The sequence below is a fragment of the Empidonax traillii genome, unplaced genomic scaffold, assembly GCF_003031625.1.
Source record: "Empidonax traillii isolate 1590-97213 ecotype Southwest subspecies unplaced genomic scaffold, ASM303162v1 scaffold371:size713392, whole genome shotgun sequence".
Lineage (NCBI taxonomy): Eukaryota > Metazoa > Chordata > Aves > Passeriformes > Tyrannidae > Empidonax > Empidonax traillii.
Window position 1 is genome coordinate 287,607 of NW_020955564.1, and position 24,251 is coordinate 311,857.

General features: G+C 42.3%; 1 protein-coding gene across 2 annotated transcripts; it reads right to left on the minus strand.

The window, feature by feature from the left end:
• Positions 1–7,065: 7,065 nt before the first annotated feature.
• On the minus strand, positions 7,066–20,150 carry E2F6 (E2F transcription factor 6). 2 transcript variants are annotated; one of them, XM_027892830.1, is made up of 7 exons: positions 19,974–20,150; positions 14,597–14,645; positions 12,817–13,033; positions 12,360–12,518; positions 11,235–11,349; positions 9,826–9,970; positions 7,066–9,091 (listed from the first exon to the last, which is right to left on the minus strand). In XM_027892830.1, the coding sequence occupies exons 1-7, from the start codon at positions 20,028–20,030 to the stop codon at positions 9,042–9,044; spliced, it is 792 nt and encodes a 263-aa protein (XP_027748631.1). In that variant the 5' UTR covers positions 20,031–20,150; the 3' UTR covers positions 7,066–9,041. The 2 variants fall into 2 exon arrangements, with proteins under 2 accessions (XP_027748631.1, XP_027748630.1); XM_027892829.1 differs by having other exon boundaries at positions 19,965–20,149.
• Between the last annotated feature and the right edge of the window lie 4,101 nt (positions 20,151–24,251).

Consider the following 24,251-nt stretch of genomic DNA (forward strand, 5'->3'; position numbering starts at 1 on the left):
TTGAAGAAAGATTTCACTACAGAAAAGAACAAAATTTGAGGGTTTTTTTCAGGATTTTCCAAGCAGTTGTGCAAGACTCCCCTATGACCTGTGTCACAGGCAGATGTGCAGCCCACAGAGTCATTAGGGTGGTACCACCACAGCCCAGACCCCCTGATCTGCCAAGGGCTGGAAGCCTTTGACCTTGGGCTGTCAAAGAGAGTCAGGTAGATCATGTCAGATATGCTGGAAGGAAAGCAGCAGCTAGGGATTTGGGGACAAAGCAATTACTTTCCACCAAATTGGAATTTGATGGTAGAAAACTGTTCAACCAGAACAAGGTGGGTTGGAACTAGATTATTGTCAAGGTCCTTTCCAACCTAAACCACTCTGTGAATCCATGATTCTGTGATTTTTGATCAGCTCACTTGGGCCTTGTGGGACTCCAGCATTGCATCTCACCTTTCCAGCTGGCGGTTTCCACATGCTCTCCCTACGCCATGGTGAGCAGCCCTCTGATGTATTTGTTGCAGCATTTTCAATTCCTGTTTGATTCCGTGTGTGATTAGCAGCTGGCTGGAAAAGTGAAGTGGTGGTTTGCCGCTTCGGAAGCTGGTGGAAGGATGGTTGTAGACATCCCTCTAGTGGCCTCGCAGCCTCCGGGAACTCGGGAGCAGCTCCGGCATCCCCGGGCTCAGCATGGATGCGGATGCTGGCAAATGGATGCTCTCCTCTGTGGAATTGGATCCTCTGCAGAACTGGGGAACTGTAATGGCAGATAATATCTCCCTTTTTGCCTTTCACCAAAATTGTCCTTAAAACTCAGCACCAGACTGGGCTGTTTAGATGGTTTATTTCATGCAGACCACAATGCTGGAAGGACGTACCCATTTCACTGGCCACTGTCAAAAACAGATGTACTGAGAGATGATATGAGGAAAGGGTTAATACTGTCTCTATGCTTTTTTAAATGTCAGTTTATTTAATCTAAAGAGAGAGCAATTTTGTCATCATTGAAAAAAGAGGCAAGTTATACTTGAAGAATCAAATGTTTCAGATTTTCTTGTCTCTTTAGTACAAGATTGATAGGATACCAAGAGGGAAAAAAGCAAAAAAATAAAGTATATATAAAATAACCATAAGGAACATTTATTTGTACATTTGTAGACTTTGGCTTCTTAACTGAAACTGTCAATAAAATGCTAATTTTGTTTCTGTGTTTGGAACATTGGATGTATTTTGCTATTTAATTTGTTAAGGGACATGCAGTAAAAATGAGAGCCCTGGGACAGCATCTTTAAAGATAGTTAAGAGTTCTCTGGTGCTGTCTTCAGAAAGGCTGCTGTTCCAGGACACCTGTGAGGTCCTGGCACCCACTGTGATTGCTTCATGAAACACAGCAAGAAGTCCAGAGATTGCCCTTGTTGGTGCTGGACAAGCATCCTATGGAGGGTCCTGGGGAAGCTGGTACACTCTTAGGAGTCACTGCAGAGCAGAACTGATAGGAGTTTACAATGGAGATCAAGACAGTCACCCCTTTCTGCACATGGGAACAGAAGAGAGGAATGATTTATCCAGAGGCAGCAAGATGGCTGATAGCAGCATGATGTGGTGTTGAAATGAATGATATATGGGTTTATATGTAAGTAAAACTGTCCTTAAAAGGACAGTCTTTTAACTCTCCTTAAAAGCCCACACTGAGATTTTCTCTATATGCAAACAGAAACTACAAATCTCATCCTTCTGATAATGGTAGTTCTGTATCTCAGTAACTCATCTGTAATACCAGTATTATCATCGTGAATCCATTCTTACTTTTAAATTGTGAATTACCTATACAAAATATCAAAGTGTAACAATTCAGCTCCAAGTGTAATTTATTCAGTTCAACTCATGCCCATTTCAAAGGCATCATTTGCTGTCAATAAAGCACAAGGCTGAACAACTATTTCTAATTGAACCTCAATTACTTTAAACTGATTGGAAGCAATCAACTGAATGAATAGACACCATCCTGATTAGGTTTTGATTTCAAAGTTGGTAGAAAAGTTTTTCAGTAGCAGTGGGGGATTTTTTTTGCCTTTAGAGCTGTATCATTTACTCTCTGAATCATAAATGCTGTTTTGCAGACTTCACTCCTTACCCCCCAAAAATAGCTCCCATGGGTCAATTTAAGCAATAGACCATTGGCATAAAGCCAGCAGAGAGAAGATAAATGCCTGAGAAGTTTTCAGACAACATCTATGTAAACAATTGCTGTTGTCTTGTTTTCATTTCTAGGCAACCAATCCTCAGAGACACATACATAGCATACAGACAATATCTGGACAGCCTTCCAATCCCTTCTCTCCAAGCCGTCTATATTTTCTGCATGTATAAATGAACAGTATTTTTCAGATCAGGAATATCTTCACTTAGAAGATACTGGTTTTAAAGATTCCATGGAGTGATCATCTAATGTGACATTTAACTGCTTTTTGAAAAGAAGATACCTGAGATTCAATCTGCAGTAAAATTTTAATACAGTCTAGAGTCTTTCAGACTGGGAGAAACACATAATTAACCAATAAATACACACTAATCCACATTTGCTTTTTGTGCTGCTCAGTGGTCCAGGGCTTTCAGTGTTTTTGATACGTTCCAAACAAATCTGACCTGTGCATGGGGACTGCCAGTGTGTGTGTCAACTTGGGCAATTTTAAAGACTGACATTTGTATTTATCCCTTTATTCAGTTCTCCAAGATAAATCAGCAATTAAGACTTCTTTGATCTCACAGGAAAGGCATTGCTAATGTTTTTGCTTTTAATTTGCTTTCTTTTAACCTCTCATCACAGGAAGAATTGATCTTGCAGTTTCCGAGGCAAATCTCTGTATTTCCCTCATGAATATTCTGCCAGGATAGGATAATTTTGTGTGATTTCAGCTGTGTTTGTTTTCAGCCGCATAAGGACAGAAATCATCACCTCTGATAGCTTCTTACCAGCCTGAGGGGCTTGCACACATTGTTGGGGGGACTTTTTGGTGAGAAATTGTTTCTTACACAAAAATAAAGTTATACAGGCATTGCTGGTGAGAACATTGTAAAAAGGTTCCTTGATGATTTGTGGGGAGCAGCATCATCAAGTAAATCACAGTTGTCCGACTATGGATTCTGAGCAACTTGCTTTGGTGCATGGGGTGAAGGCAGTGTGTGGATATTGTCCTGTTTTCATAGGTATTTTAGGGATTGCAAAAACAGATTTAATATTAAAGTGACAGCACAACAAAGTTTGTTGGCAAGGTTCACTCTGCTACTTACTGGATGGTTAAAGCACACTGAGAAAGAGCAAACGAAAATCTGAAATCAATCAATCCAGACTGAAATAAGCCCAAATCTGTCTATGTGGAGACTGGGGGAAAGAGGGGAGGGAAGGGAAAAGGATAGGAAATGGTAAGGATAAAAAGGAATACAGAAGACCCTCCTGTTGAGTCACAAGGTTCACAGTAGACCCTCATGCTACACTGAGCCCAGACCTGATCAAGACTTTATGCCTAAAGGCCCAATATCACTTAAGCAGCACTTAACAGCACTTAACTTATCAGTACTTAATTGATAACTGAAGTTAAACAATTTAGTAAAATATTCATATAGAATTTACTATATCGCAACAATAACTCACAAGTCTGACTTACCACAAATTTAAAGTATTTAAGGATCTGGGAGAACAACATTCCTAGTCCATTTGCTGTGGCATATTCACACTTGCATGCATACAAAGAGTCAATACAAGGTATATGCATGTGAAAAATTCCCCTTGAATTCAGTGAAATACTCACTTTGGATGCCTTTGCACCTTCTCAACTGGCAAAGGGTTGAGCCTTGAGGAGCTGAGGTTATCAACCCAGGATCCTTTGTTGTGATTTGCAAGTCTCCAAGTGTAGCAAACTTGAGAGTTTGCTGGCTCTGAGAGGCCCCTCTCAGATGGACATGCTGGTCACAGATTGCTGTGGTCCAGGAGTCTCACTTGGGACCATTGTTTATAGGGTCACAAGAAAGGTGGCATTAGTCATAATAATTTTCCATCCTGACCACAATTCAGGTCAGCTTTCTTTGAAAGTTTGGTAACAAAAATATTATTGCACTTAGGTCGTTCTTCAGGCAAGAAAAGTAAGTTTCATTAAAAAGCAGGAGTTCACTGGACAACACAAGTTCCCGGGAACAGTGTTTCTGATAATCCCAAAATGACCTGAGCCCAGGTGCTGTTCATCAAGGCTGAGGCCTAACCAGCATTTCTCAGATCACAGTTCAGCCTAGGCAAGGAGGGAGGATGCACTGCCACAAAGGCCTAATAAAAGTCAATGAACGAGTAATGATGTGCTGAGCTTCGATCTTTCGAGTTGCTGTTACAATTTCTAGGATTGTCTCCTACAACCCCATCCCTTAATCTAGAGGTGACTGCAAACACCACCTCATTCACAGGTCGCACAGTGAGAAGCTGCTGTCAGCCCATGTTCACATGGCAGGTGCCCAGGGAGAAGCTCCAGGCCCTGGGGTTGCCCACTGTCTGTCTGCAGAGGGTGGCAGGGGGAGAAGGAACCATGTACACCATACACAGATAGGATTAGGCTTCCCTTTTTCTCCAAATATCATTAAGACTGATGATCTGGATGAGGGGATTGAGTCCACCATCAGCAAATTTGCAGATGACACCAAGTTGGGAGGGAGTGTCGACCTACTGGAAGGCAGGAGGGCTCTGCAGAGAGACCTGGACAGACTGGAGAGTTGGACTGATTCCAACAGGATGAGGTTCAACAAGGCCAAGTGCCGGGTCCTGCACTTTGGCCACAACAACCCCCTGCAGCGCTACAGGCTGGGCACAGAGTGGCTGGAGAGCAGCCAGGCAGAAAGGGACCTGGGAGTTTGGATTGACAGGAGGCTGAATGTGAGCCAGCAGTGCCCAGGTGGCCAAGAAGGCCAAAGGCATCCTCGACTGTATCAGGACCAGTGTGGCCAGCAGGAGCAGGGAAGTGATCCTTCCCCTGTACTCAGTGCTGGTGAGGCCACACCTGGAGTGCTGTGTTCAGTTCTGGGCCTCTCAGTTCAGGAAGGATATTGAGATGCTGGAGCAGGTCCAGAGAAGAGCAACCAGGCTGGTGAAGGGACTCAAACACAAGTCCTGTGAGGAGAGACTGAGGGAGCTGGGGTTGTTTAGCTTGAAGAAAAGGCTCAGAGGAGACCTCATCACTATGACTCCCTGAAAGAAGGTTGTAGCCAGGTGGGGGTTGGTCTCTTCTCCTAGGCAGTTATCAGTAAGACAAGAGGGCATGGTCTCAAGATCTACCAGGGGAGGCTGAGGTTAGATATTAGGAAGAAATTCTATACAGAGAGGGTAATCAGGCATTGGAATGAGCTGTCCAGAGAGGTGGTGGATTCTCCGTCCCTGGAGGTATTTGAGACTGGATGTGGCACTGAGTGCCATAGTCTAGTAACTATGGTGGTGTTGGATCAAGGGTTGGACTTGATGATCTCAGAGGTCCTTTCCAACCTGGCTGATTCTGAGATTTCCTTCGGAACACGGTTTTTTATAAATGTGTATCCCAATCCTTCAGTGAACATCTGTGTGAGAAGCCTCATGTAGATTTATATAAACTACACAACATCTCACAACATGCTTCTCACAAATTACCAGTGACAGACCAGAAGTGGAACCAAAAATAGCAGATTCTTGTTCCAGATAAAGACTTCAGCAGTTACTGAAGTCCCAGCATGGTGCCAGAGCCCCCCAGGATCATGGAACACAATGGTTTAAGGCTTGCAGTCAGCCCCAGCACATCAGGAGCCAGCAGGCAAACTCTGCCACTGACAATGACAATAGCTAAAGTGACTTTTGAAATCAGTGTAATTTAATTATGCTTATTAATGAGGCTCTTCACATACAACAAAAAGATTATTCAAAATGAAGAAATTTGCTGGCTTTTAAGGCATTTCCAATAGCTAATAATTTGAAGGACTCTTCTCTCTTCTTTACTAATCACATTATTTAAAACTGCAGTTCATATCTGAAAACTGACGAGTGATTTCCCACATCAAATGAAGGCTGTACTGGTAACTTGCAGCATTTGTTCCAATTACAGAGTCAGCAAACCCAGGCACTTTATAATTACGGATCTTGGCTGTTGCTGATTCATGCATTTAGATACTCAGCCATTCTTATTGAAGGGAACACAAAACCAGTATTGGAGCTTTTTAATTTATTAGAGGGTCCTCAGTTAGCCAAGGGGGCTGCTTACACACACAAATATATTGAAAATGGACAGATATGGGCTCAACAAAAATAACCTTAATAACCTCTCAGAAAAAAAATCAAGCATTATTATACAAATTCAGAGTAAGGTCCTATCACATTTGCAAGTGAACTTGTATTGAGGTTCAGCATCACTCAGGAATTTTTCCTCTAGTCCAAGTCAAATCTTTTCAGTTAGTTAGTGCACTGAGCTTATACAGTACATTGTTTTACAGCGTTGCAAGTTGATAATACTGTACATAACCAAGTAGTAACAACAGTGTTTTAATCTTCAAAAGTCCATTTGTTTCACTAAAGGTGCACTATTAGAACAACAGATGTATTTAATAATTATCATATTACAGCTTCTCCCATTTCACTGTGGCAATTGTGCAGTTAAAAATGAATTCTACAGCTAGATAACCTGTACATATAAGGGAGGAAAAACCACTAGAGATTTGTTCAAAATGAAAATTCTTAATGTTTTATTTAAATAAACTATGTTCTGCTTTTGAAGACAGATTTCCTTAACATTTGTAAGATGGTTATTTTGTAAAAATATACTTCCTTACTCTACAGATAAGACAAAGAGTAGTGGGTAAGAGAATAGGTTTAGCCTAAATATTAGGAAGAAATTCTTTACTGTGAGTGGTGAGGCTCTGGAACAGGCTGCCCAGGTAAGTTGTGGTTGCCCCATGCCTGGAAGTGTTCAAGGCCAGGCTGGATAAGGCTTTGGACAACAAAGACAGGAGGACATTGCCTCAAGCTGTGCCAGGGGAGGTTGAGGTTGGCTATCAGAATTTCCTCACTGAAAAGTTGTCAAGTATTGGAACTGGTGGACTGGACTGCCCAGGGAGCTGGCAGATCTACCATCCTTGGAGGTGTTCAAGGAATGACTGGACATGACACTTAGTGCCATGGCCTAGTTAACATGACCATGTTCAAACGCTGGACTCAATGGTCTTGGAGGTCATCTCCAACTAAAGTCATTCTGTGATCTAGGGGAAAGTGTCCCTGCCCATAGCAGGGGGAGTGGAACTAGATGATCTTTAAGGTCCAACCCAAACCATTCTAATATTTTCTAATCATGTAATAAAATCCCACCATAACACACAGCATTCAGTATTAGTCGTTAGTGCTGGAAAATTTGACACAGTTTATGGCAAACATTGTCCTGAGTTGTTGAACCAGTGTAGGGGAATCAATACTTCTCTTCAGCACAGACCTCCATCCCCATCAAAGCACAACAGCAGTGTAAAAAAATCAAATGGAGAGTTTGCCATCTGAAAAGAAGCCAGCCACTGAAGGACAATCTTTCTGTGCAAAAAGATGCTCCTACTGTCGCTCCCAGCTTCACTGAACAAGCACATTCCCCATTTTTACTGTGATATATGTATTAACTGTGCTGTCACTTTGCTTGTATTTATTATTGTAATGGTGCCACCTCTAGTTTGCATTTTATAGAGACAGAAAAATAGTATCCAATACTGAAGCCCTGTATTCTGGAGCTGGAAGTTGGTAAGAAGTCAAAATTACTTTCTAATGCAAGCTTGCACTTGGTGTTTTTCCCAATTGTGAGTAGATGCACAGTTGCTGATGCTGTGTGATCAGTAAAACAAGGACTTGGACTTCCAAGCATCACCAGCCAACACACCCCCTACATGCCCCGAAACCTACGGTGCCCCTTTTCAGTACTGGAGTGAAGTGAGCCCAAGCATGGCATTTGTATAGTGACAGTTCATACCCTTGGAAAACTCAGTATCAAAATTCTGCAGTTTCATTTTATGGATACTAAAGCTGGATGAACAGAGATACAGTCATTAACTATTTCATGTATTTTTGCAAGCTGAGAAGCTGAGCCACAAAGATGTCATGCTACTCAGCCGAAGCTCTGCCATATGTAAACTCTGGAAACTGGAAGGGACCAATTTAAGTCGTTATTGATCACAATATTTCTTCATGAAAATTGCTACGCGATTATGGCATCACAAGATGCAGATCTGTTAGCTACCGGCACCATGTAAAACAGAGATTTTCACATAGTTTAAAATGTTTGCAGTTATGCAGTGAATTCCAACAAAGGCAACCCCATGTGTTTTATTAGACTATTTCATATTTTTGTAAGCTTATTTTATTTCTTTGCTGTACAAAGGCAGAAATGCAAACTATCTCAATAAATCTACATCAGTAACTACCTAGACATGATACAGGTATGTACACAAACCCCATTATTTAACTTCAGTGTTGATACCATAGTTCATGCAGAGCTGGATGCAAACAATGCAAACAGCACCTACACAGTGTAAGGCATAACTCTCAGGATATTTACATCTTGCTCCTTATAGCAAAGGCTTCCTCTACACCACTTCTTTGCTAAACTCGTAATTGACAATCCTGCTTCGTAGTGCAGAACTGAAAGTGCATTTCTTCATTTTATACATTCTCACATAGATTGTGGACTGTTCCAGGAACAGTTTTCCAACCTTCATTTTTAGAAGTAATTGATCATTTATGTTTTTTGTCAATTAAAATTATTTTATAAGGTAAAATACCCTTTTCCCAAAGCTCTGTAGATCACATGCAATTATGAAAACAAGGCTCCTAAGAGCAACTCCAGGAACTGTTGTCTTTCGACTTGGGAAGACAGGTAATCCCATAAAAGCACTCAGTCAATCCACTGCTGGTTTTTTAAAACACGTTGTAATGTTACAGGTTATGAAGTTTGCAGATCCAAGCAGCTTTGGAAAAGTTCTGTAACACAGGTATTTACATTCTGTATTAGATTTTTATGTTGCAATTAATCTGGCATCTCAGAAGAGTTTTTTTCTTCCCTCGGAGATCTCACTTGGAAAGGAAATTAAAAAAGAAATATGATTACTGTCACTGAAGAGAATACAATTCTGACTTAATTTACAAGCAAAATAAAGTAAAAAAATGCCTAGGATTAAAAAGTCAACTCTTCCCCTCAAATATAAATCAGCAGTGCTAAAAATAATTTCTCTTTTGTGTTCTGAGCTACTGCAATTCCTTCCACATTTATTTTTACGCCTCAACATCCTGCAGCACTGGGGCTCCTGAGACTGTATTCCATCCAACCTTGTTTTAGGAGATCAAAATACTACATCCCCTCTTCTTTGTCTTCCCTCCCTTAGACAGGGCAGCAACGAGCAACAGCAGCACACTCTCATTTGAAACCACATCGTAACTGTCACGTAACAATCTCAGTTGAGCTGGACTCTGTAGTGCAGCAGCTGAGAACTGACACACATTGTTCCATCCACAGAGTGCAGCTCCAACAGGAAACCAGTAACGAGTGAAGGAAGGAAAAGGTCAGGGAACAAGAGTGCCTTGCTGTATGTGCACGTGCCTGACTCTCTGACCTCCTGCTGCCGTGAAGTAACACAACAACAGAGACTTCTCTTCCAGCCGTTTCCTACACTACTGCACATCTTGGCCCACAAACTGCGCTCAGAAAATTATAGTTGTACAACAGTGGAGTTTACAAATTCATCAGAATGGTATGACCATCTTAAAAAAAAATACCATATGTGTATAAAAATGTAAATGGAGGACATTACTTCCGTCAGGAGGAATTGATGGTTCCGTTTCAGAAGTGACAGTATCCATATCTTCACAAGTTTTGGCACCTGGCTTCTCTTTTTCCACCTCACATAAATACACGTCAATGGGTCCTTTTGTGCTCTTCACATGCACTTGTATGTGATCCTATAAAACAGCAACTTGCTTATAATCCAAAGAACACATCTTACATGTGCTTTATCTATTCTTGCACATATTTTAAAGGCAATAGATTAAGAACAGAAAAAATATAGGAATGATATAACTGTTTAAAATTGTTTTACTACTTCCACATATATTATGACTATTACATGCATTTGTAGGACAGTTTTTAAGCAGCACTAAGCTAACAAGTTCTCATTTTTGAAGAAAATGCACTTAAGTATTTGTTTAGTCTTTCTACTAACCTTTAGATATATGACCAAGATTTATTATATGTTTAGAAAGAGTAACAAAATTCAAAACTTGACGAATCAACGCCACAGATCAGAAAACAAATTAGAGCATGCAGCTCTAATAACACAGCAAAGCAACTAATCCCTATGACTTCTACTACTTACCTTCAGCAGACATCATGTTGCGAGACACAGAGCAAATAAAATTTAATGGACAACTGAGAAAAGATTCTGTTCTCTCTAGAATACAGCTTTTTTAATCCTGCCTTCTTATTGCTTTAGGAAGCCTTTGGAATTTTATCTTTTTTATCTCCACTGGATAAGAGTCAGTTCCTTTTACCAGGGAAACCATTGGAAATCTATGCAGTGGAACTAAGTCTTCTTGTTCTACTGATTCATATCTCCTTTTCCAAATATATCACCACCCTTTCTGGGCACACAGTGAGGCAAATTTGATGACTACACAATTAAGAACATTATAAAAAATGCATACGCAAAAAGAAACCCGAATTAAAGCTTCATTTGTTATCTTAAGCTTCCTTCCAGAATTTCCCCTCTCAGAGCACTCCTTTAAGCAGTGGGTTCTCAGTATTTAGCCCCAGTAGATGCAGCATTGCTGGGTGCAGAGGGAAAAGGTTTCTGTGTGACTGGAACAGAGCCTGAGTATCACACTGTGGGGTGAGGACAGGGCATGGCCCCCAACTCCATCAGTGATCCATCTAGACATGATCTACTAGAGTGACAAAATGTTTTCTTTCTTTCAACTATACTGCACAGTTCATACTTTATTACATCTGTTCCATTCTCTCTAGCAAGACCCAGGTACCTAAAGCCTAGACACATGTATTAATTAATGATTTAAGTAAAAAAAAAAATTTCGTAAGTTTCTCAGACTATCATCCCTACATCATTGTTTAGTGGAACACAAAAACAATGAACTACCAATATTTGCATGACAAAGAAAATAAAAGTTAATTACTGACTGCTGCTGCAAAAAGTCAAATTTGAGAACTTACATCTTTAGGAACTGGTATTTCCAATTTGGTTTCCTCTGGAGCTTTGATTGCAATCACAATCTGTTCTTGAAATGTCTGAATGCTTCGGATATCTTGGTATGTAACATAAGCTAGTGTATAGATTGGTCAAGGATTCTGTAAAGTAATTTGCTAATGAGCAGAAGCAAAGAGTGTGATGTCAACATATGCTGAGGCAGAATACCAATTCAAGAAAAGTGGTCAACAATGGTGTTAAGGTTACTTTAGTATTAGCTTTGTAAAATGAAGTATTAGCTAACAAGTGGAAAACAGGTTTTGTCTATTTCTAGGAAGAAAAAAAGTTTACAAAAATACATTCAATATTAAAAAAAACCAAAATACATTTGATGTTCTTCCCAGATGCTGTCATAAATCTACAAAGCAGAAGGAATACTACACTTGAGAAACTACTTTCTGTTTCATAATAGCATGAAAATAATTTCCTGGGAAACTACAGAACTATTTTCTTAACCAGAACAAGTAAGTGTAAAGAAAATGGGCACATTTAATTTGAGCACAGGCCTTAACATTTTGCCAAACAAAGGATCTAAGTAATATTTTACTGTAACCTAAAGACAAAACTCAAAATTTTTGTCATATCGTAAAAGACATCTCTTTTCTATTGCCAAAACCCATCTGTAAGTCAAAACTGCATTAGAACCTCTCTCAAGAGACAGAACAGTATTAGGACACAACCAACATACCATTATATCTTCTTAGCGACAAGCCACTGGCACTCCGTTTTGAGTCCACTTCGTCATCTCACTAAGCAACTTAGTCTCACCCGTAGGTCAAGACCTGCCCCTGAGAGAACTTTATAATGGAGAGAACAAGGTGATGGTCAGGGTACCAAGACCATTGCTGCACTTTGTTCTTCTGCAGGAGAAAGGTCAGCACTACCCTGAGAACAGGCTGGACTGTGCACGATACTGCAAAGCAAAGTACATGACTGACAAACACAAATACAAATTAACCAAAAAGTTTCCTTTTTTAAAACTCATCAAGTATTACTGCATACCTGTGGTTTCTGCCTATGCTTATTACTAGGTATGTGAGTACTTGCAACCAAAATCATGTGTTAAAGTAATGCAAGAGTTGAAAGGATATTTTGCATTTTCTTTGTCGTCTGTTAGTTCAAATATCTGATGAGCACAATTCTTGATTAATTCATCCAGAGCTTCTTCCATGGCTGACAAGTCAGAAAGTTCCTCTTTAAGGTTTTTCTGCTCTGGTGGTTTTCCAACAACTTGGTCAAAATTAGAACCTCTAAAAGAATATGAAAGTTGTCTAGTATGTTTATCAGTAAAAGCCTGTTTATTGAACATCATGTCTACTAACAGAAAGCAGTCAGAAACTGGCATCCTCTACCCTCCTGAAATACACTTCCATGTGCTTTTGCTCTTGCTACTTGTTGACATATTAAGTAATTCACACAGCCTAAGGATACAAAATATTATCTATGAAAAGTAATTTAATGCGTAAAAATACTCTCAAAGTTATAAACAGTATTCAATATTGTTTGGTTTTACTGTTTCAGAAATTGGAAGTTTCAAAGCCAACTCACATCCACTGGATAAGATTCTTAGATCTCTTCTGAATTAAGTGGATTCCATCCAGCACATTGGTGATGTCATACACTCTTCGTTTTCGTACTCCAAGTGTTGTTGCTACTTCATTTAAATCAAGAACACCGTCTGGAGCTTTTTTGAGAAGAGCCATAAATCTTCGTGTCAAAAGCACCAAGGATGCATCAAATCGAGGCCTTTTGCCTTCCACAGTTTCTGTGAAGTTTTGATAGAATATTTAGGGTAAAGTACTACATAAGCATGAAGTATTCCTTAAAAAAAAGCGATAGTGATGAAGTAACAATGAAGATAAAAGTCTGGAAGCACTGCAGTTTTTAATGCTGACATTGCAAAGGCATCATGTAAAGCCTATTAGCTACATATACCTTCGTTTGTTTGCAGTGATTGTATCTACATAGCAAGCATGCACCCTTGTGCTTTCACCATTTATGACCTCACACTGCTAATAGGGATATTAATAGCTGTGTAACTGTATGTTCCATAGGACGTGAGATCAGACCACTGACTGAATACTGGTGAAGCCCTCAGTTAACGATACATAGATAGTCAGGGGCACTGGCAGCAAAATGTAGCTCTATCTCTGCTCCATGACACCATTAAAATGTTTTTTTCACACTCTTTTGGCCCAGATTAACCAGCAGACCTCCCAAATAACAATCAGGCATGGTTCAGGAGTCAGCCTGGCTTCAGGACTGTTTCAGCCTAGAAATGACCAATGTGTTCCGGGGTAGGAGAACTCAGTATGTGGACAAACTCTGTTTGCACTATCTGGCCTCAGGGCAAAAGAACTAGTCATTCCATTGTTTCATTTACTAATGGAATAAATATCTACAGACACCCTAACACCACAGGTTTAAGAGATATCCCTTTGCTATGTGTATCCATTACCAACATATTTGCAGAAACAGCAGAAAAGTCACTGACAAGCAGCTTGTTTTAACTTGAGAATGTTATTTATGTATGCAAAAAGGACAAAAAAGCATCTATTTTTGAGGCACAAAAAAGACATGGTACACATGCTCATTTGATGCCAGAGGCAATGAAAGACTGCCAAATTCTGCTGTTACTTGTCTTTTCTCCTGTAAAGTAAACCAGGTATTTCATATCTGTGAAAATACCTGTTCACATCAAACTGTGTTCCTGAGCAATATTCCAGTCTAATGCTTTAAGATAAGGTGAGTGTGTGTGCGTAAACAAACTTCCCTAGAAAATGCTTTACTTCAAACATTAGTATTTTTCCCAAGATGAATGAGACATTCTTTTACTCATAATGTATCACACCGATTCCATGGGTGCAAATCTGTGCACTCTTTAACATGAAGTGACAGGTCCAGCAACTTGGTTTTGGACTGTGTTACTGTGAAATGTGTGAAAGAATTCAACTGGTAAGAAAACAAAAAAAAAACACAACAAAACCCCAACACCTGGAAATTCACTCAAGCTTTTTTGTATATTTAGTAATACCAGGTGAAAACCAGCATTTGCCAGTATGATGTTTCAGTTTTCTATAACTCACTTTTCCCATGCATTATTTTCTTTATAGCAGTGGGAAGGTTCATTTGCAGCAACTTTAAAGAAGAAAAACTATGAAGAAGTATTGCTTCACATCTGTTATTTCATTTAGTTCTCAGCATTTCTCCTGCTCTGCTGATATTAGATACATTACAATTTTTCATTCGTTTACACCATGTACTGACATTGTAAAAAGCCATGAAATACTTCAAGAATCATTTTCCAACATGAAACATGGCAACTTACTTTTCACAAGCTGTGCATTTTTGTTTACATTCAGGTTGATCATTGGTGGCTGAGGAAAAAAAAAAGTTAAAAATAACTGTCATAAAATGCTATTTACAGGGGAAGCTTTATCAGAAAAAATCCCCAAATCAACTTTAAATGCTACAGCCATCACAGTGCTGACAATTCAACAGGTATTAATGTGAAGGAGTGTCAGCAGACAGAAGGGATACACACTCATTAATTCCAGACAGAATTTTCAGCCCTTAATATCAGCACATCTCTCTCTGTTTTGGAAAGCAGGAAACACCACTGAATGCCCTAGTGCTCAAGCAACGGTCACAACACAAATAGATACCTCTATAATCTCTACAAATCCAATCTTCATCTATTCCTTGTAGCAGCTCATATGTGGAAGAGACACTTCTATTACACAGCACTGGAGTTAAACGTTACAAACAAGACTGGCAGCAGAGCCTGCTCTGGGCGAGATACTAATGGGATGAGCCTAAGCAGGTACTTCATTACACTCCTCTCCCCAGCTTAAGAACAGAAGCATTTTTAAATTCAGACGAATTACAGTCAGAAGAGACCTAAGGTCAGTTCTGGTCTAACCTCCAACTCCACACAGGAACAGCCATTAGGTAAGAGCAGCTTATGCAAGGCTTAATTAATTGGGTCTTTAAAATTACAAGGTAGGGAGGCTACACCTCCTTGAGCATCCCACTTCACTGCTTCCCTGTCCTGACAGTGAAGAAGTTCCATTTTACATCAAGCTGCAATCTCTCTGGCTTCTTTTGTTTCAATTCACAAATATTTCCTTGCAGCCTCCCATCACGTACAACTGTGAAGTGTCTGCCCAGTTTCTTCAGTTCTTCTTACAATCCTTGCAAGTACAGCATGAAGCTGTGTCAGGGGTGGTTTAAGTTAGATATTATGAAAAGGTTCTTCCCCCAGAGGGTGGTCAGGCACTAGAAGAGGTTCACCAGGGAAGTGGTCACAGCCTGACAGAGTTCAAGAAGCTCTTGGACAACTCTCTCAGGCTTATGATGTGATTCCTGGAGTTGCCCTGTGCAAAGCCAGGAGTTGGACTCGACCTTATGGGCTCCTTCCAACTCATGGTATTCTGTGATTCTACTGAAGGGTTGCTGCAGTTTAACAGGCACCCTCAGGAGTTTATTAACAGCTTTGCTGTACTACTGGGTCTAAATCAGGCACAGCATTCCAAGAGTAGTCTAATACATGCCAAGTAAGGAAGAAGAATCACTTCCCTCAATTTACTGCCTATTCTCCTGCTAATACAGCTTCATATGCCTCAACGTTAGGGCACAGTGCAGGTGCACATTTAGCCCACCGTCCATCAGGACCCTCAGGTCCTTCCAGGGTGGCCCCCCAGCCTGTACCACTGCAGGGTACAGTGTAAGACTTCACACTTGAATTTTTCAACTACTTTTGGTTGAAGTTTATGAGGTGTCTGATGACACCTTCCTTCAGCCCATAAACATCATGAGGGGACATCTCACATCCTCCTCCTATGAACAGGACAGGTCCTATGATAGATCCCTGAGAAATGCCACTTGTAACTTGCTTCTGAGTAATGTATGAACTACTAACCATTCTTCTTTGATCCTGATGATTCAACTAAGGATTTTTTACTCATTCGGCAGTTTATCACATCTGTGACATCCCAACTCCAAGAGAAGAATGCTGCAGGACACTGTTTCAAAAGTCCTGCTACAGCTAATGTAATTCACATCCAAGGCTTTTGGATGTACAGACCTAGACATTTTGTCACCAACACAGTAAGAGGTTGCAGATACAGCCATGTTGGCTATTCAGTCACCTTCTTCAGATGCCTAGAAACAGCTTACCAGAGAACTTGCTCCATGGCTTTCAAAGGGACTGAAGAAAAGCTGGCTTAAGCTGTAGCTGACTTCTACAGCCTCAAAAACCACGAGAGCAATCTCACATGACATCAGCCAGCTCTCTCAGGATGTATCCCAAGAGAGTCTTATGGACTTGGTTGTGACGGGTTTTCTCAAGAGATTCCTAACTCGCCACTTCTCCGTTGCTGGTTGTTCTTTAAGATACAAAGCCTAGATCACCTGCTCCATTTAGCAGCAGGTTCACCTACTTCCCCCCACACCCCTCCCCTCCCCTGCTGTACTGCTGGTGTACAACTGCAGTGTGAGCTGCAGGTTGAGCTCTGGGGCTGGGAGCTCCAGGCACAAGGCAGTGAACTGCCACCCTTGGCATAACAAAGGGCCTGGGAACCTGCGGTCCTGCCAGGGGATCGGACACTTGGAGACCCAGGAGGGGCTGAGGACTTCAGACTGTGATTCACCCAGACTGTGAGGGTAGAGAAGCCCAGGGTTTCCCTTGTTCAGGGTCTTTTGCTTGGAGGCACCACCTCGAGCTGTTATTTTGTTGTTGCACCAAGATGAAATTATCTTAAGTAGCCAGATGTGGGGGACTCTGCTATGGGAAACTTGGTCTGTGTGAGTAGGGGGTGCAGCTGTGAAGGGGCCTCAGTCCCAACACAGGTAATGTGAGAGTGACTCCCAGAGTAGCTCCTGGATGATCAGACAAGGAAATTTCTTTAACACTGTGACCCTCAGCATTCCTTGCTAGTTTCAACATTACAACTTTGGCTTTCCAAGCCTTATACCTACTCATCCAGACAGTTTTTATCCTTCTTCTTTATAGTCGGTCTTTGCTTTAAACTCCTGTATAAGTTCTTTTTGTCCTCCCCAGAGTGCAGACACAGCTGTGCCCATCCCTGAACACTTGTCATGAGGATCAGGATGAAATGTCTGTCCTTATGGACCTCCACCTCTTCAGCTCCTCCATCTTTCAAAGTTGCCTCCCCTAAAATCTGAACTACCTATTGCCTGAATATGTTTAAGTCCTGAAGCCTTAAAAAGACAGAATCCAGGTTCAGTACTCTGTTACTAGCCTTCCTCACTACACTCAGGGTCTTGACTCCACTGTTAAGGAAACTTCCCAGTCACAATCCCGACACCAGAGACTTTCACTGCTGGGACTGAAGCCCCTTCACAGTGGGTGGCTCCAGTGAGCCGATGGGAGCCACACGTGACTCCCTGCACATCCCACTCACGCAGTCAGACCAGGTTTCCCCTACGGTTTTGACCCCAGGTTTCCCTTAGCAAAGTCTCAGATGTCTCGTTCCATAAAGTAGTTAATTCACAGCGCAGTAACACAGAAACAGCACAAGCTGGTGCCTCCAAGGAGGGACCCCCAACAAAGAAACCTCTGAGCTTTTGTACCCTGACAGACTACCTGCACCAGAGTCTCGCTCTTCTTCCTGAGTCCTCTGCTCCTGCCACCTTTCCTATCGTCCATCCACCTCACTGGCTCCACCTGTCTTTGTGCCCTTTTGTTATCCAAAAGCTCTGTTTGCTGTGTCTCTGTGTCCATTCATTTGGTCAGCACCCATCTTCATGCCCTTTCATGCCCTTTGTTATCCAGAGGGTTGGGCAGTTCATGACCTCATGTCTCCCGGGGCTCCCACCCAAAGCTCAATTTGCAGCTTGCAAACTGAGCCACCTGAACCAGATGTATTCCTCAACATCCACTATTCCATGGTGTAGTGGGTTGACCCTGGCTGGATGTCAGACACTCACCAAGGTCAGTTTATCACTCCAGCTGGACAGGGTAGAGAAAATGAGTTAAGGACTGGGAGAGATCACTCACCAAATACCATCACAGGCAAAACAGGCTTGAACTGGGGATATTAACTGCATTTACAACTAACAGAGCAGGATAATGAGAGGTAAAATAGATCTTAAAAACACCCTCCCATCAACCCTCCCTCCTCCTCACCAGCAGCTCAGAGAAAGAGAATTGGGGTTATGGTCAGTTCATCACAGGTTGTTTCTGCTGCTGCTCAGAGAGAGGACTCCTTCCCCTGCTCCAGCATGGGATCTCCCAAAGGAGACAGTTCTCCATGAACTTCTCCAGTATAAGTCCATCCTATGGGCAACAGTTCTCCATGAACTGCTGAAATATGGGTCACTCTTCCACAGGACACAGTCCTTCAGGCACAGCCTGCTCCAATGTGTGTCCCCCAAGTCCTACAAGGAAACCTGCTTCAACGTGGGCTCCTCTCTCCACAGGTCAGGTCCCTGCCAGGACCCTGCTCCAGCATAGTTTTCACACAGGTTCATGTCTCTCTCTCTAGCATCCACATGATCCGGTGTGGATCTCCTCCACAGGCTGCAGGTGGATCTCTGCAACCCCACTGACCTCCATAGGCTGCAGGGGAACCTCAGCTCTGTCACCTGGAGTACCTCCTCCCTCTCCTTCTCTGCTGACCTTGGTGTCTGCAGAGTTGTTCCTCTCCCACATTCTCACTCACCTCTTCTCTGGCTGCAATTACATCTGTGCAAGAACTTATCTTTTTTGTTCTTAAATCTGTTAATTAGAGAGGCCTTACCACCATTTCTGATTGATCAGCCTTGGCCAGCATCATATCCCTCTTGGAGCCGCCTAGCACTGGCTCTGTTAGACATGGAAGAAGCTTCCAGCAGCTTCTCAGAGAAGCCAACCCTGCAACCCCACACACGTCCCTGGTACCCACTACTAAAACCTGGCCATGCAAACCCAATACACACGGCCACTACAGCCAAGGCTGTTAATAATTACCACATTCTTGACTTCCCTGTTTACATAAAGCCAATTCAGGACAGTATCACCCCTGGTTAACTCATCTTAACAACTAGATAAAGAAGCTGTGCCCAACACCCTTTGTTTTTTACAATCATGATCTCCAACGATAAGAAATTTTCAATTACCAGCGTAAAAACTCACGTGAACTCTTTCTTGGCTATGAGAAAATACTACCAAGTACCATTTAGCCAAATTATCACAAGTAATTAAAAGAAACATAACAAATTTTAATAAGTTTAACAAAAGTAGGCCTGTTTTTTGTTAGCTACCTCATAGCATTACTAAAAGTAGTGGTGGCAGCTGTATATAAGATTGCCTCAACACCACAGACGTTCAGAGAAGAACAGAATACAGTCGTGGTCCATTTTTCTCAAACTCAACGTATTTTTCTCAAAACAACATATTTAGCTCGACTAAGAGGCTACAGGCAACACAGGTAAGAACACTTTGCACTCCAGCCCCTTTCCTTAAGGGCCTGCTAGGGAAGCCTCGCGGGAATGCCACGAGCGAGGGAAGCCTCGCATGGCTCCTCTCGGGTACCACGCTGCCCGGGCCCGCCGCACCATTCCCGCTCAAGGGATGCAGGACGGGCTTTCGGCCGCCTCCTCACCATCTCCTGCGGCAGGAGCGCGGCTGCAGCGCCGCGTCCCGCCCTCTCCCCATCCCCAGGCAGCGCCTCCCTGTGCCGCCCGCCATGTACCTCACTCACACGCAGCGTGTCCGGCTGCAGCGGCCACAGGCGCTCCCACTTGTCGCGGCTGGCCATGTCCACCCGGCCCCTCCTCCTCCTCGCCCCGGCCGGCCCCGAGGCGAGGCGCGGGAGGAGGGAGGGCGCTCGGTCGCCCTCACGGGGAGGCTCCGAGCCCCGGCCGGGCGGGGGGCGCGTCGGGGCCGCTCCCGCGCTCGGCGCGGCCAGTCATGGCCGCCGCCTCCCGCCCCCATTACCCATCGGCCCCCGCGGCGCGCGCGCTCGGCAGTGCCCGCCACTTTCCCGCCCGGCCCGGCCCGGCCCGGCTCGGCTCGGCTCGGCTCGGCTCGGCTCTTCCCGTCCCCCTCGAGGCATCGCCCCAGTCCCATCGCCCCTCCCGAACCTCGGGAGGAAATGTGCTGAATCAATTCCTTTCCTCCTCTTCTCCTCACCAGAGAGGAGGCGAACAGGGTCTCGTCGTCCCTGCTTCCTCCTCGCCTGTGTCGGCAGCGGGAGCGCCCTAAGCCCCGCGGCGGCCAATGTGAGCTGAGGGGGAGGATCACGGAATATGCTGATTTTGGAAGGCACCCCCAAGGATCATCGAGTCCAACTCCTGGCTCTGCACAGGACGCTCCAGTAATCACACCGCGTGTCCGAGAGTACAATCCAAGCACTCCTTGAACTCTTGTCAGACTTGGTGCTGTTCCCACTTGCCAGGGGCGCCTGTTCCAGTGCCCCGACACCCTCTGGGTGAAGTACCATTTTCTAATAGCCAACCTAAACCTTCCCTGACAAGTTCAGGCCATTCCCTTTGGTTCAGCCACTGGTCACCACAGAGAAAATATCAGTGCCTGCCGGTCCTCATCCTTTCATGAGGAAGCTGTAACTGCAATGAGATCTCCCCTCAATCTTCTCCAGGCTGAACAGACCAAGTGACCACAGCTGCTCCTCAGGCATCTCCCCCTCGAGAGAGAAGGTCCTCAATATTTTGGTTACTGCAAGGAGGGTGATTTTTCTTCCTGCAGTGTAAAGCATAAGTAAGGAGAGAGCACCCTTCCCTAACATTGCTGTGCAAATATGAGAATAATTAGTGTTGTTTGTTGCCAAAATAATCTGTCATGACTTCCAAGTACGAGGCTGCCAAAGCTGTGTGTGTCACTCATGGGGCAGACACAGGTAGAATGCCCATGTCAAGAATGAGTTAATTACGAGAGGCTTGTGTGTGAAGGGCAAGGTATGGTCCTCTTGGGCCAGACAGGAGCCACTGAATGTGGCTTGTCCAAACTCAGCCTGTCCATTTATCTCCCAGCAACATCCTTTCCCCAGTGCTCCTGCCCTTTCCTCCACACTCTGATAACCTTTTTAGAGCACTGACTGACACCTTGCTCATTTGCCAACATCAGCAGTAATCTCAAAATTTCCAGTTGAATAGGTAACTTCTGTTTGTCAGACAAAAGCATTTCTTTTAAAAACAGCTCCTTGTTAAATAACCCATCTGTTGATTAGTTGCTCTTTATGGCAATTAACTCTCCTCTAAAACAGGTAAGTCTGTCATAGAGTCCTTTTGCTTAAAGAATTTATGAACTATTTCACTTCCCCACCCACACTTCAAGTAAAATTTCCAGTCACTTCCCTTCCCGAGTTTCATCGGGTGTTGTGTAAAACTGCCAGTCTGGTATGAAGAATTCAAACCCATGAAGAACTTTGTTCATATTCTCACACGCCAGACCGAACAGGTCAAATAACACTCCGATATTTGAAAAAATACTGAATTAGTTTTCATTTACTAGGTGTTTCATAACCCTTCCATTTAGACAATCCTTTGGATTGTGGTATGGTATCACCAATGATAGATCATATGCCTTGATAAAGGATGGAGTTTTCTTCATAGCAACCAGTTTTCAGCCAAGTACTTGCCTGGTAATTATTGTCCTTGTAGAGAACTGTTGAACTAAGGTGACTTGTTCTGGTACTCTAATGAATTAATAAGAGTAAAAAGGGGAAAAATATGTTACAGGTGCTCAAGGGCCTGATGTCTGTGTTTCAGGAGACATGAAGTCTGGAACTGTGAATTTCAAGATGTCATGCAAATGCTGATTGTCAGTGTTGCGAGGCGAGGTTAGACTGCTGCAGAAGCAGAAGGTTTTCCTGTTATGGAAGGGACACATGATTACACTGAAATGTAAAAATGCTCATTTTTGTCAGAGCAGCATAATGCAATTGCTAACTACTCTGTGGCGATAAACTTAGTCCCATAAGGAATGAGTATTTCTCCCTCTTTGTTATACTCTGGAAGGTGAATGTTATCATTGCAATTACAGATTGTATAAACCTGTTATAAAGCAGGCTTTTTCCAGCTGGAACAGCAAAATGGTTTGGAGTAGATGTCTAAGGCCACTTTAGTCTGAGGTGATGTAAGGAATGTGTCATGCAGTATAAAAGTCATTGAATAGGATTTGGTGACTGTTGGCTGGTCAGATATTAGGAGGGAGGCTAGCGACATAATTTGAGGATTAGGATACATGAATTCCTGTATTAACCCATGTGGAAAACATTGCATCAACGTTTAGCTATGCTGTTGTTCTAGCCAGTCATAAGATCAAATCCTGTTGTTCTTGTGCTTCTCTGTCCTTGCCTGCTGATGTATCTAATGGAGCAAAGAAGAGCCCCACATGGATTCACATTCAGAAAGAGTCTTCCGTATTTACATGAAAATTAAGAAGCCTAATTATTCTTTTAAATGAAAATAAGTTTTTGAAGTAACTCACTTGACTATCAGGAGTTTTTGCTGTGGCATTCTACAGATAAAAGAGTTTGATTCCAGTGTGCTATTATTTAGATTTTATAAAGATGATAATTAAACATCACACATTCTTTATTACTCCTGTAGATGAAAATTAAAATTATACCCCATTTACTGTTATTTTAATACATATGAAAATGGCTGTGCTTTCTTTTTAATATCTCCACACATTAGTCATATAAGATATGATTCTTAAAATGAAAGTTTTGCTTATTTATCTGAATTCTTTTTTTATTGCATTGATTCTTAATGTGCCACCAGGGGGCAATAATTCCATTTCCTAAATCTGATCTTTTACCATCAAAACCTGCCAGACAGTGGGTTCAGTAACATTTTTGAGGGACAATGTGTGAAAATCAAAACATACCTTCTTAAAAATGTAATTTAATATGTTACCCTGTATTACTTAGGCATGTAAGTTTTAGGGGTTTTTTGACCAGCTAAAATTAGACTGCTTTGTAAAAACTTTTACCAATGAACCTCATGCAGCACTATAATGGTGCAAAGTTTGGATTTCATGCAATATAGGATATTTTGTTGGTTTTATATTGCTCTTGTGAGGTTAAAAAAAATTGTTTTGAGTACCTTTTTCTTTTTTTTTTGTTGTTGTTGTTGTTGTTGTTGTTGTTGTTGTTACACTAATATCCTATTAATATTTATTAGCCTGTATATGTGATCCTGAATTTGGGAATTATATCTCCTGACAGGTACTTTTATATCCTTGTATGATATGCATTTTTTCTTTGTGTACATAGTGGTTCCAACATACTGCAGTTAAAGCCAAAATTGCCTTCTGCCTACAATCCTGTATGAAATGCAATCTTCCCTTTCATAACTGTAACTGATCTTCCATTATGTGCATACGTATTGTTGAAAAGATGAGCCGGAGGAAATATCTTTCTGCAAAGGTGCAAAAGTACAAAATCATGAAAGACAGCAATAGCTGTAAGTATCTGTTTAAACTTCATGGAACTGCAGAATCATCCATATTTTTGTATATTAGTATGTCTGGCTGTGTAAATTTCCAAGCTTCCCTAAGGTCCTCACCTCTGCATAGTAATTAGGCATAAAGGTATAAATCTTTCTGCTGTAAAATTTAATGACGTAAATCTATTTCTGGCAATAGTAGAGTCTTTCTTGGTGTGCTCAGCTTAATTTGACTGAAAAAAATATTTCCTGTATACTTGGTAAATAGTCATCTATTAATTTAAGAAGGCAGATCTCGTTTTCACTTTGTTGTAATGAAATGGCCAGTCTCTTCGCGAACGAAGAACCGGGGAAGGTCTTTCCACCTTCCAGCCTGCGCATTGGATTTTTTAGGTGAGACACAGTGTGCGCGGAACTGAGCCCACCCTTTAATCCTGAGGTTCATCTGCCGGGGCCAAGCACGCTTGGACGGTGGCAGCGAGGTCCTCAGGACGTAGATGGATTGCCTTACGGGCTAACGAGCTCCATCTGCCCGGGGAGGGGCCCCGACCGGGAATCGAACCCGGATC